Source organism: Nicotiana tomentosiformis, chromosome 9, assembly GCF_000390325.3.
Source record: "Nicotiana tomentosiformis chromosome 9, ASM39032v3, whole genome shotgun sequence".
NCBI lineage: Eukaryota > Viridiplantae > Streptophyta > Magnoliopsida > Solanales > Solanaceae > Nicotiana > Nicotiana tomentosiformis.
Genome location: NC_090820.1, coordinates 32901801 through 32925345, shown reverse-complemented (window position 1 = coordinate 32925345; position 23545 = coordinate 32901801). Strand labels below are relative to the sequence as shown.

The following is a 23545-nucleotide window of genomic DNA, read 5'->3' as shown; positions in this document are numbered from 1 at the left end:
GTTAATAATTTTCTTTGAAAATTTTCGGAATTCGGGCACGTGGGCCCGGAGGTGAATTTTAAGAATCTTCCAATTTGGGTTAGGTAATTACTCTAATAGTTAAATTATGAACTTTGAAACATATATTGATTTATTTATATAACCTTTGACTAGTTTCGAGTCGTTTGGCACCAAGTTGAGGCTTTAGAACGAATTTGAGGATCGGAAGTGGGCTTGGGAACGAGGTAAGTCTCTTGTCTATCCTTGTAAGACGGAACTCATTCCCTTAGGTGTATTTTTTTTGTGAATTATATGTATGGGGAGCTACGTACACACTAGGTGACGAGAGTCCGTGCGTAGCTATATTCTATGTGGCGTCCGGGTAGCATTAGGCTTACACCATACTTTGTTTGCTTTATTATGTTGGTCATACATATTAATTGTCTTAACTAGAGCTGAGATTAAGGATTTATTTTTAAGATTTAAAGTCTCCCGTTTAAATTTCTTATGTATGGGGAAGAATGGAAGAATTTTATAATAACTTTGAGAAATCTATTCACTCGCGTCGCTAGTATTTCCGCTAGCGAGGTAAATTTTCTCTACTCTCATGGGAGCGGGTCGTTCGCCTCGGCAGGTTAATAGATGCATCTATGGTTCATGTCGTTCGACCCTCGGCAATGCACACAATATATACATATATCTTGGATCGGGCCGTACGACCTCAACATAAATCGTGCGTAATAATACTTGGAGCCTAATCTTCTTGATATGATTTTATTGGCTTGAGGGGTTACAATTATTAAATAATGGAAATTGACGTAAGATTTAGTATTAGTGAAAGAAATATTTATTTTTTAGAATTTTAATATTTATTGTTAGCCCATATTAAGTGTCGAAGTCGACCCCTCGTCACTACTCTTTCGAGGTTAGACTAGATACTTACTATGTACATGTTGTTTATGTACTCACGCTACACTTCTGCACTAACCGTGAAGGATCTGAGGCGGGTACATCTGGACATCATCCTAGCGCGCACAACTGATACATTGATACTTAGCGGTGAGCTGCCTTCCGAGCCCGTTCTGCAGCACCTGAAGTCTTTCTTTTGTATTTACTTTCTGTCCACTTTACTTCAGACATTAGTTTAGTATTTTGTGTATTCTACTAGTAGCTCATAACTTGTGACACCAGGTCTTGAAATTTCGCTAGTAGACACTTAATGATTTTTGAGTATTTATTTTACTATACATGATCTTACAATTTGTTACGTCCTATTTTATTTAATTTTCTCACCACTTATTTATGTAATAATTAAAAATCAACTATTTCAAAAAATTTAGTTCACTGTTGGCTTGCCCAGCTGCAATGTTGGACGCGGCCTATAGGAAATTGGGTCGTGACACAAAACGTAAGCATAAGTGTGGTTTACTACCGTTTATTGAGTTTGACGAAATTCTGTAATTTCCATTGCCGGTATTACAGAATATTTGTCTCGTTCTATTCTAGGAGGGATTAATCCAATAACCTTGGGCAATAGTGAGGGGATTAAATTCCTTAAAGAAACATAGTTTTCTGTTGGGCTCAGAACTTTTATTTATTCTATTTATATTTTGTTTCTGCTTTTGTTTTGTTTTATTTTTGCAAAAATTATTTTCGATCACATGTTTAGTAACAAGCTTAAGGAATTTATTTATATTCCGTGTTCATCTGATTTTTTACTCAATTCGCGATTAAAATCCTTGTGATTTTCCATTCGATTTTTTGTATTCGGTTTGAAGATATAAAAACTTCACCAACTTACTAATTCTGATTGTGTTAATTTCTTTTACAGAAAAATGACAACAAGTACGAAATAACAGAATGATTCTGTTGGGACTACTGCTACTGCAATGGCTACTGTGTCTTCAAGTCACACAACGCCTACACAGGCAGAAAAATTCAAAAAGTTTTTCGGCGTGGACTTGAAGCGCTGGCAGCAGAAAATGTTCTTCTACTTGACCACACTCAGTTTGCAGCGCTTTATCAGCGAGGACATTCCAGTCTTGGGAGAAGAAACTCCCAAAAATGAGCGATTTTTGGTCACGGAGGCATGGAAGCATTCTAACATCTTACGCAAAAACTATATTTTAAGTTGCTTGGAAGATGGCTTGTATAATGTTTATAGTGTTATGAAAACATCAATAGAGTTATGTAATTATATTGAAAAAAGTACAAGACTAAAGATGCTGGACTTAAGAAGTTTGTGGCCGCCAAATTTCTGGACTTCAAAATGGTTGACGGCAAATCTGTCATAACGCAAGTCCTAGAACTGTAAGTTATTGTTCATGACCTCCTTACTGAAGGTATAAACTGAGTCATTACTTTTTTCAAGATATTAATTATTTTACTAATTATAAATTTATGATTGAAGGTATGGTCATAAATGAAGCGTTTCAAGTTGCGACATTCATTGAAAATCCGCCTCCGCTGTGGAAGGATTTTAAAAATTACTTGACACATAAGCGCAAGGAGATGACGCTTGAAGACCTTATTCTTCGTCTAAGGATTGAAGAGGACAAAAAGGCTACTAAAAAGAAGTCCCGTGGAAACTTAACAATAATGGGAGCAAATATTGTTGAGAAGGCGTCTACAAGCAACAAAAAGAGAAAGAAGTCGTCTTGACCAAAGAATTACCCAAGCAAGAAGAAGTTCAAAGGTAATTGCCACAACTGCGAAAAGGTTGGACATAAGGTTGTGGACTGCCGTGCAATGAAGAAGGACAAGAAAAAGAGTCAAGAAAACATGGTAGAAAAGAATAACAAAATGGAGGACTTATGCACCATGCTATCTGAATGCATCTTGGTAGGAAATCCCAAAGACTAGTGGATTGATTTTGGATCCACTCGCCATGTCTGTGCTAACAAAGAGTTATTTTCCTCTTATGTTCCCACAGGGCCTGACGAGACTATCTCTATGGGAAACCTCGCAACAAAAAAATTAAAGGAGTTGGGAAGATATCTTTGAATATGACTTCATGCAAAGTTGTGACTCTAAACAATGTTCTCCATGTTCCTGAAATTCGCAAGAATTTGGTCTCTGCTGGACTTCTTATCAAGAATGGATTTAAGTGTATGTTTGTTTCTGAAAAAGTTGTAATAAGTAATAATGATGTGTATGTATTGATATCAATAAAGTTCAAGCTTCTTCTTACTTACTTGAGTCAAATAATTTATGGCATGCACATTTAGGTCACGCTAACTTCAAAACTATACGAAAAATGGTTAACTTGGAAGTATTGCCGAAATTTGAATGCAATAATTTGAAATATCAAATATGTGTGGAATCTAAGTATGTTAAATATCCTTATAAGTCAGTTGAAAGGAATTCAAATCTTTTAGACTTAATTCACACAGATATTTGGGACAAGCAGTCAATATCATCTCGCGGTGGAAAAAAGTATTTCATAACTTTTATTAATGACACTACTAGATATTGCTATGTTTACTTACTTAATATTAAATATGAAGCAATTGAGGGACTCAAGCAATACAAAAAATGAAGTTGAAACACAACTATACAAAAAGATCAAAATGCTAAGAAGTGATAGTGTAACGACCCGACCGATCGTATTGAGAATTTATACTTTGCTCGGTAGTTTACGGGCGTGACTAGCTCCGTATGATGTATTTTGACTAGTATAAATCGTCAGTTTTGATTTTCAGGTTATTCGGGACTGATTTGGAAGAATAATTCTCAACTAGGGAGCTTTAAATTTGAAAGAGTTAACCAAGTTTGACTTTTAGCATTTGACCTCGGATTGAAATTTTGATGGTTCTATTAGCTCTGTTGGGTTATTTTGGACTTAGGAGCGCGTCCGGATTGTGATTTGGACGTTCGTGGTTGAATTCGGCTCGAAATGGCGAAAGTTAAAATTTTGGAAAGTTTGACCGGGAGTGGACTTTTCAATATCGGATTTGGATTGTTATTCTGGGAATTGGAATAGCTTCGATATGTTATTTGGGACTTGTGCGCAAAATTTGAAGTCATTCCGGATTGATTTGCTATGTTTCGGCATGAGTTATTGAATTTGAAAGTTCAAAGTTCATAGATTTTGATTTGAGGAGCGATTCGTCATGTTGATATTGTTATGCATGATTTGAGGCCTCGAGTAGGTCCGTGTTATGTTATTGGACTTGTTGGTATATTCGGATAAGGTCCCGAGTGGCTCGGATGAGTTTTGGACGAGGTTCAGATCATTTTACTTCATGTTGCTATTGATGATTCTGGTGTGACCGCACCTGCGGCTGGTTTGCGCAGGTGCGATGGTCACAAAAGAGACGAAGGGGTCGCAGGAGCGAAAATAGTGCTGGGTGAGGAAGACCGCAGAAGCGAAGATTTGGGCGCATATGCGGATGCGCAAGTACAAGGTGATAGAGCGTAGGAGCGAGGTATTTCGCAGGTGCGGATGGTGGCTCGCACTTGCGATGTCGCAGAAGAGGATATGTTGTCCACAGGTGCGAGGGTCGAGTCCTCAGCTGATTCCGCAGAAGCGGAGGTTATGTCGCAGAAGCAGCTAATGTGCCGCACGTGCGAAAATGCTGGCAGAAGCTATAAATCGGGGTTTTGGTTCTTTCTTCATATGTTGAGATGTGGGACTCGGATTGAGGCGATTGTTTGAGCAATTTTCATCACAAGGATTGGAGTAAGTGTTCTCTACTCGATTTTAGTTATATTTCATGAATCTACTATCATTTTTGGTAATTGGATTTGCGAATTTTAAAGAGGAAATTGGGGGGTTTGGCCTAAAGTTTCATAATATGAATTTTTGAGTTTTGAACATCGAATTGGAATTAGATTAGAGTGAAACTAGTATGGTTGGACTCGTAATTAAATAGGTTGTTGAATTTTGTAAATTTTGTCGGGTTCTGAGGTGCGGGCTCGGGTTGAACTTTTGGCCGATTTTGGGCTTTTGATTCAAGATTTGATCTTTTTTGATCGGCATTGGTTCATTTAGCATTGTTTGATGTATTTGAGTTATTTTTGGTTAGTTTCGAGCCGTTCGGAGGTCGGAACGCGCGATGCTTGGCTTGCTTGGCATTGGTATTGGCTTGTTCGAGGTAAGTAGCTCTTGTAATCTTAGTGCTGAGGGTATAAAACCCTGAAATACATGTTATATGATTTGTGTTGAGGTGACGCACATGCTAGGTGACGGGCGTGTGGGCGTGCACCATATGAATTGGGACTCTGTTGTTTCCATGGCACTGTATAGGGACCAATTTTGTTAATGTCCGTGTTTTCACCATGTGATAAAGTAATTGAATTGTCAATCATGCTAGATACCATGTTTAGGCTTATTGGCGATACTGCTAGGACCCATAGTGGTCGTTTCTTGCTGTTATTTCACTAATTTTATTGATATTTCGTACTCAATCATATTCATGCATTCATATCATATCTCAGTCTCAGTTATTTATTGATACAACATATCATTATTGTCGGGCTAGTTTCATGACATTGTGAGCCCGTGAGTGAGACCGGAGAGATTAATAACTGAGTGAGGTCGGGGGACTGTTTGTGAGGATGTTGATATTATAGCTCGTGAGTTGTCCGTGCGATTCAAGATGTTGATATTATAGCATGTGAGTTGTCCGTGTGATTTCAGATATTGATATTATGGCACGTGAGTTGTCCGTGTAGATTATAGCGCTTGGGCTGAAAGGATCCCCTCCGGAGTTTGCACACCCGTAGTGAGCGCAGTCGACTATAGATATGGATTGGACTTCAAGCCGCAGCGGGTATTGTACAGTGCTGAGTGATTGAGTATGGTGAGCATAGTGAGAGAGAATGCGAGACAGTGAGATTGAGTACTCTGAGAGTATGAGTACAGGAGCTCACCATCGAGATGCATTGCATTTGACATGCGTACTTGTGATACATGCATAGAGGTGCATTTTCTTCTGCTACCCAGTTGTGGGGACATTTATGATTTTACCTGTATCTTGACATGTAGGCATAGAGAAGTACTTTCCTCATGCTATCAGAAAATGAAACATCTTACTTATTGTTGAAAGGATTTTGGAAAAAATCACAGTTTTCAAACTTACTCGTATTTTGGCTTTTTCGGTAAAAGATTTGGGTTTTCACTGAGATACTTGAAAAGAAATGCCTACTTTTCTGGAACTATGAACAAACTGAGCCTTTTATTTCTGAGATACTCTTTTGTTACTTGTACTATGCTGTTATGAACTATTGTGGAATATTGGTGTTGGACCCGACCTTTTTGTTAGCTCGTCACTACTTTCAACCTAAGGTTAGGTTTGTTACTTATTGAGTAGATGGGGTCGGTTGTACTCATACTACACTTCTACACCTTGCGTGTAGATGTTGGTTGTTGATGTTGCTGTGTTCGATGGGAGTTGGATTTGAAGACGTACCTACGTCCCGGTTGTAGCTGCCTCTTGTTCATGATAGCCTTAAATCTATAAAACTCTATTTATGTACTTTTCAAACAGACGACGTATTTATTTCATTTTCGCTTTGTAAACTCTATTCTTAGAAGCTCATGATTTGTACTACCAATTCTTGGGGAATGTATCAGATTTAGATAATTTCTTTACTTAATTGCTTTATTGATTGTTATTGGAATTGGTTAGTGGTTAATTGGCTTACCTAGCGGATTGGGTTAGGTGCCATCATGACTAGTCGGATTTTGGGTCGTGGCAGATAGGGGTGGCGAATATGAATCTCCATTTGAAGAAATATGTTTTGAATATGGCATTATTCACCAAACAACAACCACTTACTCACCGCAATCTAATGGAATTGCGGAAAGAAAGAATAGAACATTAAAGGAGATGATGAATGTCTTGTTGATAAGTTCATTTTTATCCCAGTACTTGTAGGGGGAAGCTATTACAGCTAATCAAATTCTCAACCGAGTTCCCATAGCAAAACACAATCCATTCCATATGAAAAATGGAAAAATAGAAAACCCAACTTAAAATATTTTAAAGTGTGGGGGTGTTTGGCTAAAGTGCAAGTTCCTAAACCCAAAAGGGTCAGATTGGACCGAAAACGGTTCATTGCATTTTCATAGGATATGCAAGAAATAGTAAGGCATATCGTTTTCTGGTTCATAAATTAAAAAATCCTGACATTCATATTAATATGGTAATCGAATCCAATGATGCTTAATTCTTTGAGAATATGTATCCGTATAAAAATGAACGTGAGCCGTCTAGTGAAAAATCTAAGCAATCTCGAGAAGAAGCAAAGGAAAGTACGTTTAATGAGGAAAATCCAAGACGTAGTAAACGTCAAAGGACAACTACTTCCTTTGGACTAGACTTTCTGACTTTTTGTTGGAAAATGAGTCTCAAACATTTAAAGAAGCAATGTCTTCTTTGGAAGCACAATATTGGAAATAGACAATCAATAGTGAGATAGAATCTATATCAAGTAATCATACTTAGAAATTGGTTGGAAATTGGGTTCTAAGTAGATTTTTAAAAGGAAAATGAAAGTTGATGGTACTATTGACAAATACAATGAAAGATCATTTGTTAAAGAATTTAGACAAGAGAAGGTCTTAATTATTTTGATACATACTCGCCGGTAATGAGGATTACATCTATTTGGGTGCTAATAGTGTTAGCCACCGTGTATGGTCTTGAAATCCATCAGATGGATATGAATACAACCTTCTTAAATGGAGATTTTTAGGAAGAAATTTATATGGAACAACCTGAAGGATTCATGGTTCCCGAAAAAGAAAAGAAGGTGTGCCGGCTTGTTAAGTCACTTTACGGATTGAAACAAGCACCAAAATAATGGCATGTGAAATTTTACCAAACAATATTGGCAAATGGATTTAAGATTAATGAGTGTGATAAATGTGTTTACATTAAAAATACTCCAAATCATATAGTCATTGTATGTTTATATGTTAATAATGAGCAACGACATTGCGGATATAAATGCTACTAAGAGTATGCTTGCTAGCAAGTTTGATAAGAAAGGCTTAGGAGTTGTTGATTTAATTCTTGAAATTAAAATCCATAGGACTCCTCAAGGACTGGTATCGTCTCAATCTCATTACGTTAAAATAGTACTTGAAAAATTCAAGTATTTAGATTTCAAAGTCGCAAAGACCCCGATTGATGTAACTATAGCACTTACAAAGAATCTAGGTCAAAGCAGATCTCAACTGGATTATACTCGTATGTTGGGAAGCTTAATATACATTATGAATTGTACACGTCTTGATATAGCTTGTGCAATAAGTAAATTGAATCGTTACACATGTAATCCGACCAAACTCATTGGATAGCAATGAAACGAGTTTTGGGGTATCTAAGACATACCCAAGATTATGCTTTGCATTACCGTAAGTATATCACGGTAATTGATGGATATAGTGATGCAAATTGGATCACTGGATTATCAGAAACAAAGTCCACAATTGGATATGTTTTTATCATTGGTGGAGGCGCAGTTTCTTGGAAATCATCCAAAAAGACATGTATTGCTCGCTCTACAATGGAGTCTCAGTTTATTATTTTAGATAAGGCTGGAGAAGAAGTTGAATGGATCCGGAATTTCTTGGAAGATATTTCATTTTGGGCCAAACCAGTGGCTCCTATATGCATACATTGTGATAGTCAAGCGGCTATAGGAAGGGCTGGAAGCGTTATGTATAACAGGAAATCTCATTACATACGACGAAGACATAATATCGTTAGATAACTTCTCTATAGTGGAATTATCACAATTGACTATGTAAAGTCAAAAGATAATGTGTCGGATCCACTTACAAAAGGCCTAAATAGAGAGGCGGTTGATAAATCATCGAAAGGAACAGAACTATGATCGAGGACAAGTCATTGTGGCGGTAACTCTACCTAGAAGACTGGAGATACCAAGATCTAGGTTCAAGGAGATCAAACAAAGTCATTAGTGACGGTTCAATATTGTCAAATAAAATTTTGGTCCATTCTCGTGATGAGACAATGTTCAGTACCAAGGATAAAGCGATAAGGATTTTTAATGGTTTCTAAGTTTGATATGGAGTATATCAAATAGTGTATCTATGGGATAACACGTTTAGTAATCACCTATATAAGTGTGAAGTGTAAGCCGCTTCAAGAAAAATTCTGCAGGGCCAGTTCTCTATGCACTTATGAATCAGGCAGTGTTCATGGATGAAACGACTACAACAATGAGAACCAAAGGCGATTAAAGGGTTGATTGTGTGACTTATGGTTGTCTTGGTATACACCTAAGTTCGACGGTTCAAAGATATTAAATCTACCGATTGATCGAGTATATCCGACATAAGTTTGCTATGGATTCAAAGGAAAACCTACTTATCCAGATGCGATTAATCATTTCTTGTAAATCACACAGTTTTTCATGCATGCATATTTTCAGATAGCCATTCCCGATTCACGTGGGGGTTTGTTCGGGTTTTTTATTAGATAAAAGGTATGAATAGAAAATGGAGAGAAAGTATTTGGAGGGAAACAAAAAGTTTGACTGTGTTTTCCTTTACTAATGCACTTTGTCTCTCATCGGAAAATGGTAAGAAAATCTTTGTGCTTGTATAGAGAAGTATATCTTCTAGCTCTTAAAGAGTTGAGAAGAAGTGGTGCCTCACGCCGTCGCTCGCTCGCTCGCTTGGCTTCGAATTCGGTCTATTGATTCAGATTCTCCCCTCTCTCTTCTGCATTTCTGCACTGTTTTTCCAAAGCAAAATGTATGCATAAGTGTGGCTTACTGTCGTTTGTTGAGTTTAACGGAATTCTGTAATTTTCATTGCTGGTATTACAGAATAGTTATTTCATTCTATCTTGGGAGGGATTAATCCAATAACACTAGGCAACAGTAAGGGGATTAAATTTCTTAAGGAAATAAAGTTTTCTGTTGGGCTCGAAACTCTGTTTATATTCTGTTTCTGTTTTGTTTTATTTTTGCAGAAATTATTTTCAAATACAAGTTTAGTAACATGGAGTTCTTGGTTAATACTATTCAACAAGAGCTATGAATTCTATTAAGGAAATTCAAAAAAATTACAAAAATATTATACCTAGAAGTTTTCATTATTAAGCGTATTCAATAGTTTATATATAAAATTATGTTAATTTTGAATTTATGGGGTTCGTATTATGGTCAAGATTAAACATTTTAATGGTTTTATAAATCATAAAAAGACTAGAAGGTAAACCATAAAATACTAAGAGCTAAGGGCATCTCCAACCCTCCCTTATTTCTCCAAAATGCAGTCCTTTTTTGCCAAAATATGGCTCCAATGCTCCCCCATTTTTGCCCCCAAAATGGAGGATGAATAGTGTGACTCCAAATTTGGAGCGACACTATTCATACCCTCAATTACTATTCATCCTCACTTTATTATTATTTTTATTATTTAAATATTTTAATTTATCTCTTTATATATACCTAATTATGTTTATGTAATATCTTTATAATATTAATTTTACATCTTAACTTTGCTATATAATTTTGATAAATTAATTTTCGTGCATTTATTATTTTTATGTAAAATTGTAAGTTAATTTTGATATAAGTTATTTTTATGTAAATTAATTTCATTTATAGGAACATACTAGAGGTGGAAGTTGAATATTTATGTAATATTTAATCTGAATTTTACCATAATGTAATATGTATTTAATTATCTTGCATCTCAATGATTTTATTTTTATTTGAATTATTCGTTAATATATATAATCTATAATATTTGCTTACAAATTATATTATTTAAAAATTTATGGTATAAAATAATTTTATATTAAATTATATGTGATGAATATGTAAAAAAAAAAAAGATAGACTTTATTTAATAGAAATAAGAAAATAAAATTTAAATAAACGATAATAATATAATATTGAAGAGAGAGAAAATATAAAATAAAATATTCTTTTTTGGAGTAAAAAATAAAGTAATGGTTGGAGTAACGTTACTCCATTTTGGAGTTTACTCTATTTTGGTGGAGAAAATAGAGTCAATGGTCGGAGATGGCCTAAGTATAATACATGCTACCACATTTCTAGATGTAAAATGCACACAACTCCAATTTTATTTAATACACTTCAGAATTAGTTAAACCTCAATAAAATTCGTGAATTAGTAGGAACGTGATTAAAGTAGTTTATTTTTCTTCAACCTTCATTCTTTTAGTATTTTCTTTCTTTGTTCCCAAAATGTGGAAGGTTTTTTTTAAACTTTCAAAAAAAGAAAAATTAGTCAGTGATATGGGGTTTAAACTTTTAAATTACTTTGCAGGTTTTGTCTCTTGAAATGGAAGCAAGTAGAAAGTTTGCTAAGTACGTAGCTCTCGCTGTCAAATCCTACATCTGCAAAAGCTCTGATGTTCTCTGTGCTAACAGTAAATATTAATACAAGCTAGAAGTTCAATAACATCACCCCCTTTAGATTAACAATATCTTGGAGTTGTAAATAAAAGGAAATTTCTCATAATTGAATCCAATTCTAATGAAAACTTTAACTCTTTTTAGTCCAGTACTATTATTCAATAAATTACGAATTTGCTGAAGATCGTAAGTCAGGTAATCACTTGTAATACTGGAATTGAGTACGTAGAATTGATTACGTCCTTTTCTATTTTTTTTAACCCTCCTAAATTATTGTGTCTTTTTTACGTCTCTTGAGTTATCTTGTTGTATTTAAAACTACTGTAAGTCTCTATCTAATAGCTGCCTTACATCATATTATTTGGGATATTTACTGATATTATTCTGGGCGGAGCCACTATTAGTTACTCGGCAGAACTTAGTAATTATGGCTCAAAATCTATATTTCTGTTAAAAATTCATTTGATAGTATAAATAATTTATTCATATTCCAATAAGCAAAAAAAAAAGTATGGTCCAAAATACATAAACTAAATATTCTAACTCTGCTTCTGCTACTACTTCTCCTTTTTATGATTATGCGTAAAACTTCTCTATATTCTTTGTAATAACCTCTAAAACTCTTCATAAAATTATGTAAAATACGAAAATTATGGCTTAGTGTAAAATTTAAAAGGAGTAAAAGAAGGAAGATCTAAGGGAAGATATGAGGAACAGAAAGAGAGTCCAATCCGAGGAAACAATAAACCGGATTCTGTGACCAAAGCCCGTTTTGCTTTTTCCTGAATACGACCCATGACCTCTTTTTTCATATCTCGTAATCAAGTAATATTTGCCATGTCAGCTAAGTACCATGAACAGTCACACGTGGACACTGTTGCCATGTCATCAAGTGGGTCCCACATTCCACTGCACGTGTCAAGACCAAGTCATCAAACAGATTTGGGTTCACTAGGAAAACTGGTAAGTTAACTGGAGTAGTAGAGAATATATATATATATACGAGGTTAAATGAGATGTTGGAGTACATACGTGTGGTGTGTTGATAGGATTTTAATACTAGGTGCCTAAAAAGGCTTAGGGGCTTCCCTTACTATAAACAGTAAAAAGGGAAAACAATAAGTTTGGTTAGTCAAAAGATACGGTTTTTAACTTTATAATAAGTTGTGAATGAAAAAAAGTGTCCTTTTGCTCTGATTCTGTCCTGACTTCACTTAGCTATGCATATCCTCACAATCGATTCCTGGATCCTCAATGTCAGAAACGGAGATATTGAGTATTCTAGAAAAGATAGCTTACTGAAATAATTATTTAACTCAAATATATAAAATTTGGATCAAAATTTGACTTGTAGAAAAATAATATGGAACGATAGGACATACCATTGTGATTGTGGATAATTGGAGGCCATCGAGAAGGGATAGACGTTTTAGAAGGTTAAGTATTTTGGCTAATCTTAACTTGAGAGAATTTTTCGTAAAAAGGGCTGATCTCTCACATCTATCATCAATAAGCTCGACAAGGAAAGGGGCAATAATATGGTGGATGAATTAGAAGGTGATGAAATTACCGAACTACAACAATAAAAATTCAAGAACCAAATTCATTTGGCAATGTATCTTTATTTGTTTATTTGGCAAATTCAGAATTTACTCAAAAAAAAAAATAGTATGATTGTCCTTGCTGTGATACATATTAGCCAACCATGTCCTAGGTATACACAGTCCCAACTCCAATCAATTCCCCTGGCTAACTAGAAACTCGGTCTTGTTGACTGGGTTTCGCTTTCTCCAAATTTTTAGCTCGCGTTTGGACATAGATTTGATTGAAACTTGAAAAAAAATTTTGAAATTCTATTGAAAAATAATTTTTGAAAGTTGAAGTTGTGTTTGGACATGTATTTTATTGGAAGAAAAGTTAAAATTTTGTGAGTAGAAGAAAATATTTCATCCAAAAACTGCCCTAAATCAGTTTTTGGAAATTTTTGAAATTTTTTTCTCAAAACATGATCATATTTCATAAACAAACATTTTCAGATTTTTTTTGAAAGTGCAACTATATCCATCCATAGATGTGAATAGAAAGTTGATTTCTAATCCATAACAAAGTCTTCATTCTTTTTTCTTCTTTTTCAAAATGTAAAGAAAGCAATTAAATAGATGACATTGGTTTACTACAAACATCAAACATATTGGTTTAGCTCAGTAGAAATTAAAAGAATTTCTTCAGTATTCAATTAAATAGAAATAGATAGAGAAGTAACTTCAAAAACAAATGCAGTTGAATAAAACCTAGGAGTAGTATATATTAATGCACTGGAAACGGAATCTAGTGGAAACGGGCTTGGTTTAGAGTTGTGTGGATCAATTTTATCAAGAAAACAACAAAATTGGCTCCTATGGACTTAGATTCAAAGACCAGCCTAAACTCTGAGATTTCGTCAAATATCAGACTACAGAGAGCAACTTGTATTTTCCAATTTCTACACCATTGAGATCCAAAGCAGATGTCTAGTAAACCAAAGTCATCAAATTATAAAACATAGTGAAAAAGCACGAAACAGGGTAGAACCCAGAAAAAAGGATTGTTTAGATCACAGACTATGATATGAAGATTGTTATGCGGTGAATAATAATGTAAGATTGTTATACGATCCATAATCCTTCAGCAATCATGAAAGAGCCAAAATTAGAAGAGAAAGTGCTATTGCATTTCTTCAAAATAATAGCTATAGCTATGATCAACTTATTTATATGTCATTTGAAAATCAAAGATGTAACAACAATTATGCCTCAGTCATATAGTCATCTGAAACTTTAAGATGTAACAACAACAATAGCTATGCCTCAGTCCCAAACAAGTTAGGGTTGACTATATAAATCCTTACTAACCAGGACCATGTTTCTAAATGGACAAAAATATAAGATTTCACATAACTCTACCGTCACTATCATAAATTAACTAATGAGGATAGTGTACATTGCACCAGAAAGAAGAGGCTGCATTATTCTGGCATGAGACCAAGATGTTCTTGGGTGAAACCATATTTTCCGGCCCCTTACCTCTTGCAGCTCTGTAAGGTATTTTGATTGGAAACACTCTGCTAAGTTGAAGGCACAATTACATTATCCACAACTTGCAGAGTATGAACCTACATAGAAAGCAAGTATAAGTTTTATGACGATCCCAAATTTATAATTCACATTAGCACAAAGGTAACAATTTTAAGCAATGTCTTGAACAAAATTATGGTACTTACATGTCTTGTGCACGGTGTAGATGTATAATACACGACGATTTTCAGCAGAACTTGTTTAAGTTCTTGGAAATGCCACATCAAGGATGTTTAGTCGTATGTACGATTTATTGATTAGCAGCATATGCGAAAGGCTCACGTAAAGAGCAACAATGAGATTATTGACTTGGTCCTGCGGCCCACTTCTTCCGACTTGTAGGGCCTGAATTATCAGAATCATGCCATACCAACTCCATCTGGCAAAGAATGAAGCAAAACTCAGCCATATTAATCCCTGACACTTGTACACATACTATAAGCAAAAAGTAAGAATTATGCTGCCGGAAGAGGAAAACAATTAGCAAGAATTCATTTTCACTCAGCCAAGGGAGAATATTACAGAATATGTCAAGAGCTTTTCATCATGACATGCTAAACAAAGCTATGCGTAGTACCGGAAAGCCTTGAGTAGACGAACTTAAGTTAAAAGACTAATAAGCTATCAGCAAATAAGTTCAATGCAAATTACAGGAAAAGAAGCAATTATGCAGTTTAGTGGCTAAAATGAGCTGGAATAAGGAAGCAAAGTAGCATAGACCTACATCTCCAACGACGACGGTGTCACCTTCTTTTACGCCAAGCTTGAGCAGAGATTTATTCACACCACATGCCTCTAGAACATGTTGAAATCTTCTGTCTGAGTCCATATATCTGCCACAAAGAATAAGATTCCTTTTTAATGGAAGTCAATGTAATTTTGATAAGGATCAAATATATCCAACAAAACTTGAGTTAAAGCAGGTTCCTTTAAGCAAGCGGGCTAGAGGAATCCCTATAGTCCACCAATTTAAAATCTCTATACACCTAAATTTAGGATGATATGTGAGACCACTAGAAAAAGTTCAACTCAAGTTGATAATGTTGACTAGTCTCAGCTATGATACAAGAAAATAGATAGCCAACATGCTACAACCAAAACATGTTCCATAGGGATGCTAATCCAAAAGGAAATAGGGGAAAGGTGCTTGATGAAAGGCAGTGACGAGAAGGTAAAAGAAGACAGGAATCAGAGAACAGCAAGAACCATACCTCCAGTTTGTCATTTGGACGAAACGTTGCAGGCCTGATCCTTGAACATACCAAGTTTTGGAAGAACTATCATGGGTGATTTCGAACTCGCTTATGGGAGCAGCTCGCTGCTTTTTCACCATGTCAGCAACATAGTTCAAATTTACTGGGTCCATTCTCACTGTACAAGATATTAAAAACATTAGCATTATTCTCCCCTCCCCCCACCCCCACCCCAAAATCTTTTTTAAAATTTGACATCCATTTAACAATAATAAAAGAAACTCAGTGCTGAAAATACACAGTAGAAAATCCTTTTTTTAAATGTGGTGTCCTGATCAGTTTTGCGCGTACCTCGACTATTCCACCAGGAACCCTCAAATTCACCCTCTCATATTCTTTATTCTGATAAACGCTCTTGTTTTATTTCCTCTAAATAAAAATTCTATTACGAGTTTACCCTTTGGTGGGGGGGGGGGGGGGGGGGGCAGTAAGCACTCTCATTTCATATGTCACATTCACAAAGAACGAAGCAAGTCCAAGCAAATCTAACTGCTGTGGAGCTCGATGACTGACACACAACTTGGTCACTTCCTTTAAGAAGACAAAAACAAACAGCAAAGAGCTACCACATCCCCCCCCCCCCCCCGGTTGCAAAAACAAAATAAAGGAGGAAAAAAACACTTACATTCAAATTTTAATCTTTGTTACTCCATCTGTCTTAATTTGTTAGTCCACTTTTTCATCAAGCTCAAGTAGTAAGAGAATAGTGACTACATGAATTGTTTATTATTTCTTGAGAAACATGGGCACCATTTTTTACTTTAGCATTGTAGAAAGGTAGAATAGAGGATTAAGGTAAAAGTGGGGGCACTTGAAACTTCTGTGTATTTGAAATGTGCTAATTATGAAATGACAACATTTTAGGACAACCCAACAACGAATGTAGGACAAAAAAAATTTATAGGAATATTTATTTAGCTAGAACAGACATTTGCTCAACTTAATTACACTTGTCAAGACAAATTAACTGAACATCAAAGGCATTATAGCATAATCATAGCCACCGGTAACATTGACGCAAATGACAATTAAGAAACGCTTACCTTCTTCTTTAGCAGCTTCTCTTTTTCTTCGAACAAGCTCATAAGCAGCACAAATAACTTCATGCGTACCCTCTCTTTTCACTGCACTCATGCAAAAGGGTTCAATCCCACGAGATCTCAAACTGTCTCTGAATGTCTTCCAATTCTCATATGCGTCTGGAAGGTCCATTTTGTTGTAAGCCACTAAAAAGGGCTTTTCAGCAAGTTCAGGACTAAACATTTCCAATTCAAGACGAACAGCTTCATATTCATATTCCGGTTGTGGAGATGAACCATCAACCACGTGCACCTTTCTCCAAATAAAAATTCCATCAATTAGTCAAAAATATTAGCTCAATCTCAGAATAATCAGTAAAAAGGTAAAGAAATGCTATACATCAGTGCAAAATAATTGGAACTTTTAAGTATATGGATGCACATAGTACATACAACAACAACAACAACAACAGCCCAGTGGACTCCCACAAGTGAGGTCTGGGGAGGGTAGTGTGTACGCAGACCTTACCCCTACTCCGGAGGAGCAGAGAGGCTGTTTCCGATTGACCCTCGACTCAAGAAGATGAAAAGAGACATTGGAGCAGTAATAGCAGAGGAAGCAAGAAAGATAGCATCAGCAACGTAATAACCAGAAAATAGAGAGAAAAGCAATAACAATAAGCAGTAGCGATGGCACATCACTACGGACATAATGGAGTAATATGGATACAACAAGAGCCACTAGCATCCTAAGACACTAAACTATCGGACTAGCCTCCTACGACCTAACCTGCAGCCCTAAAAAAATAATATGGACACAATTGAAGCCACTAGCAGCCTAAGACAAAATGCAGGCTAGCCTCCTACCTCCTAACCTACAACCTTAATGTTTGCCCTCCACAACTTCCTATCAAGGGCCATGTCCTCGGAAATCTGAAGTCGCACCAGGTCCTGCCTGATCACCTCTCCCTAATATTTCTTTGGCCGCCCTCTACCTTTTCTCACACCTGTCAAGGTCAGCCGTTCACACCTCCTAACCGGAGCATACATGCTTCTCCTCCGCACGTGCCCGAACCATCTAAGCCTAGCTTCCCGCATCTTGTCTTCTATGGGAGTCACGTCCACCTTCTCCCGGATATCTTCGTTCTAATCTTATCCAGCCTAATGTGCCCGCACATCTATCTCAACATCCTCATGGATGCACAGAGTACATAGAAACTACGAAAAGATGAAAAGACCAACAAAAAGAATTTTTTATTTTTTTTGTGTGTGTGTGTGTGGGGGGGGGGGGGGGGGGGTGTGGAGAAGACATCTTTTACCCAAAAAAACACCCATCCATTTTTGTCTATTGCTCATGTCAACGGGGACAAGGACATTGTACAGTGATACTATGTTGGGGATCTCAGAAAGGAAGGAGATAGCTAAACCACTAATTTTTTTTCTTTTTACAAAAACCACCAAGCTAATACAAACTCGAAACAAGAAGGAACAAAGAATAAATCAAAATACAGTTTGCAATCTGTATTTTGAGGTGCGGCCCTTCCCCGGCCCCTGCGTGAACGCGGGATGCTTCGTGCACCGAGTTGCCCTTTACAGTTTGCATTCTATTTAACTTTTTCAAATAAATATTTCTAGGTTAACAGCTCTCGCAGTGAAGTTTCATCAATGAATTAGCTATAACATAGCAAGCATTCAAATTACAAAATGCTAACTGTCTAGGAATATGGTAAAATGCCAAAATCTTAATCTGATTCAACAAATCACTAATAGTTCCATTTATGGAGAATTGGAACGCATTCAACTAATTTATGAAAAGAAAGAACGCTTTAGAAAAGCTTGTACCAGGACTGAACATCTTTCTGAGTGCCGAAGAAACTCATGGCCTAAACCAAAACCTCGGTGTGCCCCTTCAAGTAGACCAGGCAGATCAGCAACGACCACAGTAGCATCATAATCAAATGAAACTACGCCCAAATTTGGTAGCAAAGTGGTAAAGGGGTAATTCGCAATAGCTGGCTGAGCAGCACTTATAACACTGAGAAATGTACTCTTCCCTGCATTTGGAGCTCCTACTATACCGACATCAGCGACCAACTTAAGCTCCAATTCTAACCACCTGCTCAATAGGACTGTTACTTGTAAGATACAAAATGAAATATGAAAGAAATGTGACCAAGATATATTTCTACTCAAGCTTATTTGGCATTCAAAATTAAGGATGAGAGCTCAATAGATCCACCAAACGAAAACTACATTCTAATATGCTTTACAGTTAGATGCTGAATGTACCCAAAAGATGCAATAAAAATCAAAGTCTAAAGAACAGAAACGATTATCATTAAAGATACTCACATCTCTGCACCTTCTTCACCATTCTCTGCGATCTTGGGCACCCTATTCGACCCTGTCTTAAAAGAGGCATTCCCTCTCCCACCTCTTCCACCGGGCAGCAGCAACGCCCTCTGTCCCGGATGCAACAATTCGAAAAGTACATCCCCTTGAATTCCACCCTCCCCAGCCTTCCTAAGAACCGTACCAGGTGGCACATTCACCACCACATCCTCACCTTTCGCACCGAATTGTTTCTTTCCATGACCATGCCCTCCTCTCCCAGCTTTAAGATGCACACTTTTCCTAAATGGCAACAACGAATTCATCGACCCGTCTACCTCCACATACACATTCCCACCCCTCCCTCCATCACCACCAGATGGTCCGCCCAATGGCACAAACTTCTCCCTCCTAAATGCCACCACCCCATTCCCTCCATCCCCTGCTTTTACAAATATTTTCGCCCTATCGAAACACCTCATTACTGCTGGAACCCCTTTCTCTTTCTCCATTATATCACTCCCCTCCCCTTCAAACACATCACCACCCTCAAAAATAGAACCTTCCATTTCACTATCCACATCATCAAAATCATCATTAACCTCGTACAACTCGAATTTCCCACTACCCTCAAACACCCCACTTCTAGAACCTTCCATTTCACCACCCACATCATCATCTTCATCAGAATCATCCTCAAAATCATCATCATTAACCTCGTACAGCTCGAATTTCCCATAATCAAACTTTAAATTCTCCGAATTTTCAACATCATCAACCGAATCCTTTATTTTTTGGTGAAGATTCTTAGCTGGGGTGGAGGAGATAGTTGATTCAGATAGCGTAATTTCAGCTGAACTGTGAAGGGGTGGAAGAACAAAATCATCTTTGGGGGGTAGGCGAGTGTAGGTGGTGGCAGTATTACCGGCGGCGGTGGTAATTGGCGGGGGCGGCCTAAACTCGCCGGATTTGAGCTGACGGCGGTTGGGATTTTGCCTTCTTCTGGTTGTGTTCGTAGACACGCGCTTTGGATTGGTTCTATTGCGACTGGGATTGGTATTGGGTCGTGCTTGGCAGTGAGGAGAGAAAGTTGATGCAGTTGTAGTGAACAAAGAGAAAGCCATGGATGGCTACGGCGAAGAGCTCAAAAAAAGTATTATCCGTTTGGGCGGGTGTTTTTAAGAAATTGATATTATATTTTTCTTTGCATAATTGCTGAAAAGGTAATTAATGTTATGAAATGTGATTTTTGTTTAGGAAAGTTTTGTATTTTATATATGTTGTCTATATATGTACGGGTTATATGGTTGTATGTCTTTTTGGCTTGGTTTAGGCTTTCTTTGTAGGTGTTTATCTGTGGTGGTAGGAATATTTCTTTGTAACAATATAGAACAAGAAAAAAACAAGCTAAGAGATTAAAAAGAGATAGAGATTTTTATTTCTTTTTCAATTGTATGTATTTTTTTATCTATTAAAAAGCCTTTATATAGGCACGAAAACTAAAGAAAAATATGTCATTGAATATGTCATTAAGCATTTGAGAAGATCACGGAGGAAGAGTAGACATCCACCATAATTTGATTTTTCTTATAACACTTTCCCTTGGATGCCCATAGATAATGTGCCTCGTTAAAACCTTATTAGGAAAAAATCCAATGGAAAAAAAATCCTAGTGAAGGAAAAAGAGTACACATGTTTAGAAATACGCCTTTTGGTTGCCTCGTTAAAAACCTTGCAGGGAAAACCCAGTGGTACAAAATCTTGTAAGGGAAAAAGAATACAACGCGTATTAGCTCCCCCTGATGAGAGCATCAATTCACATCCTTGAGCCTTCGCATCTTAATCTTGTACACTAGTTTCTTGAAGGTTGACGTCGGTAAAGATTTGGTGAACAATTTAGTCATATTATCACTTGAACGGATCTGTTGCACGTTGATATCACCATTCTTTTGAAGATCATGTGTGAAAAATAACTCTGGTGAAATTTGCTTTGTCATATCCCCTTTTATGAATCCTCCCTTCAATTAGGCTATGCATGCTGCATTGTCTTCATACAAAATTGTGGGTAGTTTGTCACACAAACCGCATTTGTCTCGAATAAGGTGTATTATAGACCTCAACCATACACATTCTCGACTTGCTTCATGAGTAGCAATTATCTCAGCATGATTAGATGAAGTAGCCACGACAGATTGCTTAGTCGATCGCCAAGATATGGCAGTGCCTCCATATGTAAACACATAGCCTGTTTGAGATCGAGTCTTGTGTGTGTCAGATAAATACTCAGCATCAATATAACCAACAAGATCGGGACTGCAATCATTGCCATAAAATAATCTCATATCGGTAGTCCCTTTTAGATACCGCAATATGTGTTTGATTCCATTCCAATGTCTCCTTGTAGGAGCAGAGCTATATCTTGTTAAGATATTAACTGAAAAAGTTATGTCACACCTTGTAATGTTAGAAAGATACATTAGTGCACAAATTGCACTAATATATAGTACTTCGGGACCAATAAGCTCTTCATTATTTTCATGAGGTCGGAATGGATGTGCTTTATCCATATAGAATCGCTTTAAAATATTTTTAGTATATGCTGATTGATGGACAAAAATTTCATCTTTCATATACTCAATTTGTAGACCAAGACAAAATTTTATTTTTCCAAGATCTTTCATTTTAAATTCTTTCTTTAAATAGTCTACTGCTTTAAGAAGCTCTACTTCTTTAGGAAGCTCCCTAGGAGTTCCAATGATATTTAAATTATCAACATACACGGTGATTATAACAAATTTAGATCCAGATTTTTTTTATAAAAACACAAGGACAAATTGAATCATTCATATACCCTTCTTTCAACAGGTACTCACTCAGGCGATTATACCACATGCGCTCTGATTGTTTCAATCCGTATAAGGATTTTTGAAGCTTTATTTAATAAATTTCTTGAAAACCTTAATATGCTTCAGAACAATTTAAATCCTTCAATGATTTCCATTATACGCATATCACGTTTTTCTTGTATTGTCAGATTAAAACCTGAAATGGCGACATCCACCACAGGAGAACATGTCTCTATATAATCAACGCCAGGATATTTATAAATCTTCTTGTGACACAAGTCGTCTTTATGTCTATCGACTTGACCTTTTTTTTCGCACAAGAACACATTTATACCTCCACTGGCTTTATACTTTCAGGTGTTGGGACTATCTATCCAACTTCATATTTTTCAGGTGAAATTAATTTTCATTGCGTATTTTTTATTTGGCCAATCATTTATCTGTCCAAATTTCATGACAGATTTAAGCTCAAGATCTTCGTCAATATTAATAATTTTGAGCGCTACATTATATTAACAATATCGTCGACGATCATTTTATATCAGTTCTACTATTACCCAATAAAGACATAACTTATTGAGATCTCTTTATCTTATTATTTTTTTGTACCTGAGCCTCTCCCATGAGGTCTTATGAAGTGTTATGTCGTGGTGCTCTTCTAGAGCACTTGCCTCCTTATTATGACCATATTGAACATTTGCTTCTCTCCTTTTTCAAGGAGTTTTATCTTTGGAACCGATTAGTCTATTATGCGTCATGCATGCCATAGACTCTATTCATTATGAACTTTATTTTATTTTGAGCATTAGCAGCTGAATATGACATTTAGCTTTGGGTCAGAAAATACGACTGCAATAATTTGCAAATGAATTATCACTTGAACTTCAAGTTCACATTTTCTCGTACGAGGATCTAGATGCACTCATAATAATTTATTACAGGCATTACTTTTTCAGCTGCCCATTTTCTCCCCCTATTGTTGGGATCACCAACACATATCCCTAGCCTTATTTGGGGATCCATCTTTGTGCATTGTGGTGGAACAATTAAATCATATAGCACATTCATATTTCTAGATGGAAATTATTTGGTTCCTGACCCTGAACCGATTGTGATAGGGAGAACTTATCATAACTTGGCTAGATGCGTACAAGTGCTGTTGTATATTAAATAATACATCACATACCAAATTTTATTTTGGCAGTTTTGTTCTCATAACCAATGGTTTAGATATAATTGGAGGCATATAATTTTTGCTAAACCAACTTGAATTTAAACCAGTATTATCAAGATAAATCATCATAATTTATATTCTGGAACTATGCTATAATAATTTGAGCAATCAATCTTGCAAAAGCCAAACTGCAAGTTGATAACAAATGCACATGTGACCATAGAATAGACGCATCTATTAAAATCATATAATAGTAAACGGTCCACATGGAATGTGACTAGGCCCATATATTTATCACATTTTATTCGTTCCGGAAATCAAGGGATTCAATCCCAACCGTAACTGGTATATCATGAGAATAAGCAGCACAAGAGAATTCTTGAAGAATCTTATATTTCTTCAATATATGCCAATGTAATTCTCAATTAATTTTTCGCATCATAATTGAACCGAGATGGTC

At 36.3% G+C, this 23545-nt stretch overlaps 1 protein-coding gene across 1 annotated transcript; it reads right to left on the bottom strand.

The window, feature by feature from the left end:
- Window positions 1-14060: 14060 nt before the first annotated feature.
- On the bottom strand, window positions 14061-20481 carry LOC104085861 (GTP-binding protein OBGC, chloroplastic). Its single transcript, XM_009589985.4, has 7 exons — window positions 19087-20481; window positions 18577-18850; window positions 16759-17047; window positions 15674-15833; window positions 15187-15295; window positions 14609-14841; window positions 14061-14500 (listed from the first exon to the last, which is right to left on the bottom strand). Exons 1-6 carry the CDS (start codon window positions 20187-20189, stop codon window positions 14764-14766), a joined length of 2013 nt encoding a protein of 670 aa, XP_009588280.1. The 5' UTR covers window positions 20190-20481; the 3' UTR covers window positions 14061-14500; window positions 14609-14763.
- Window positions 20482-23545: the final 3064 nt, after the last annotated feature.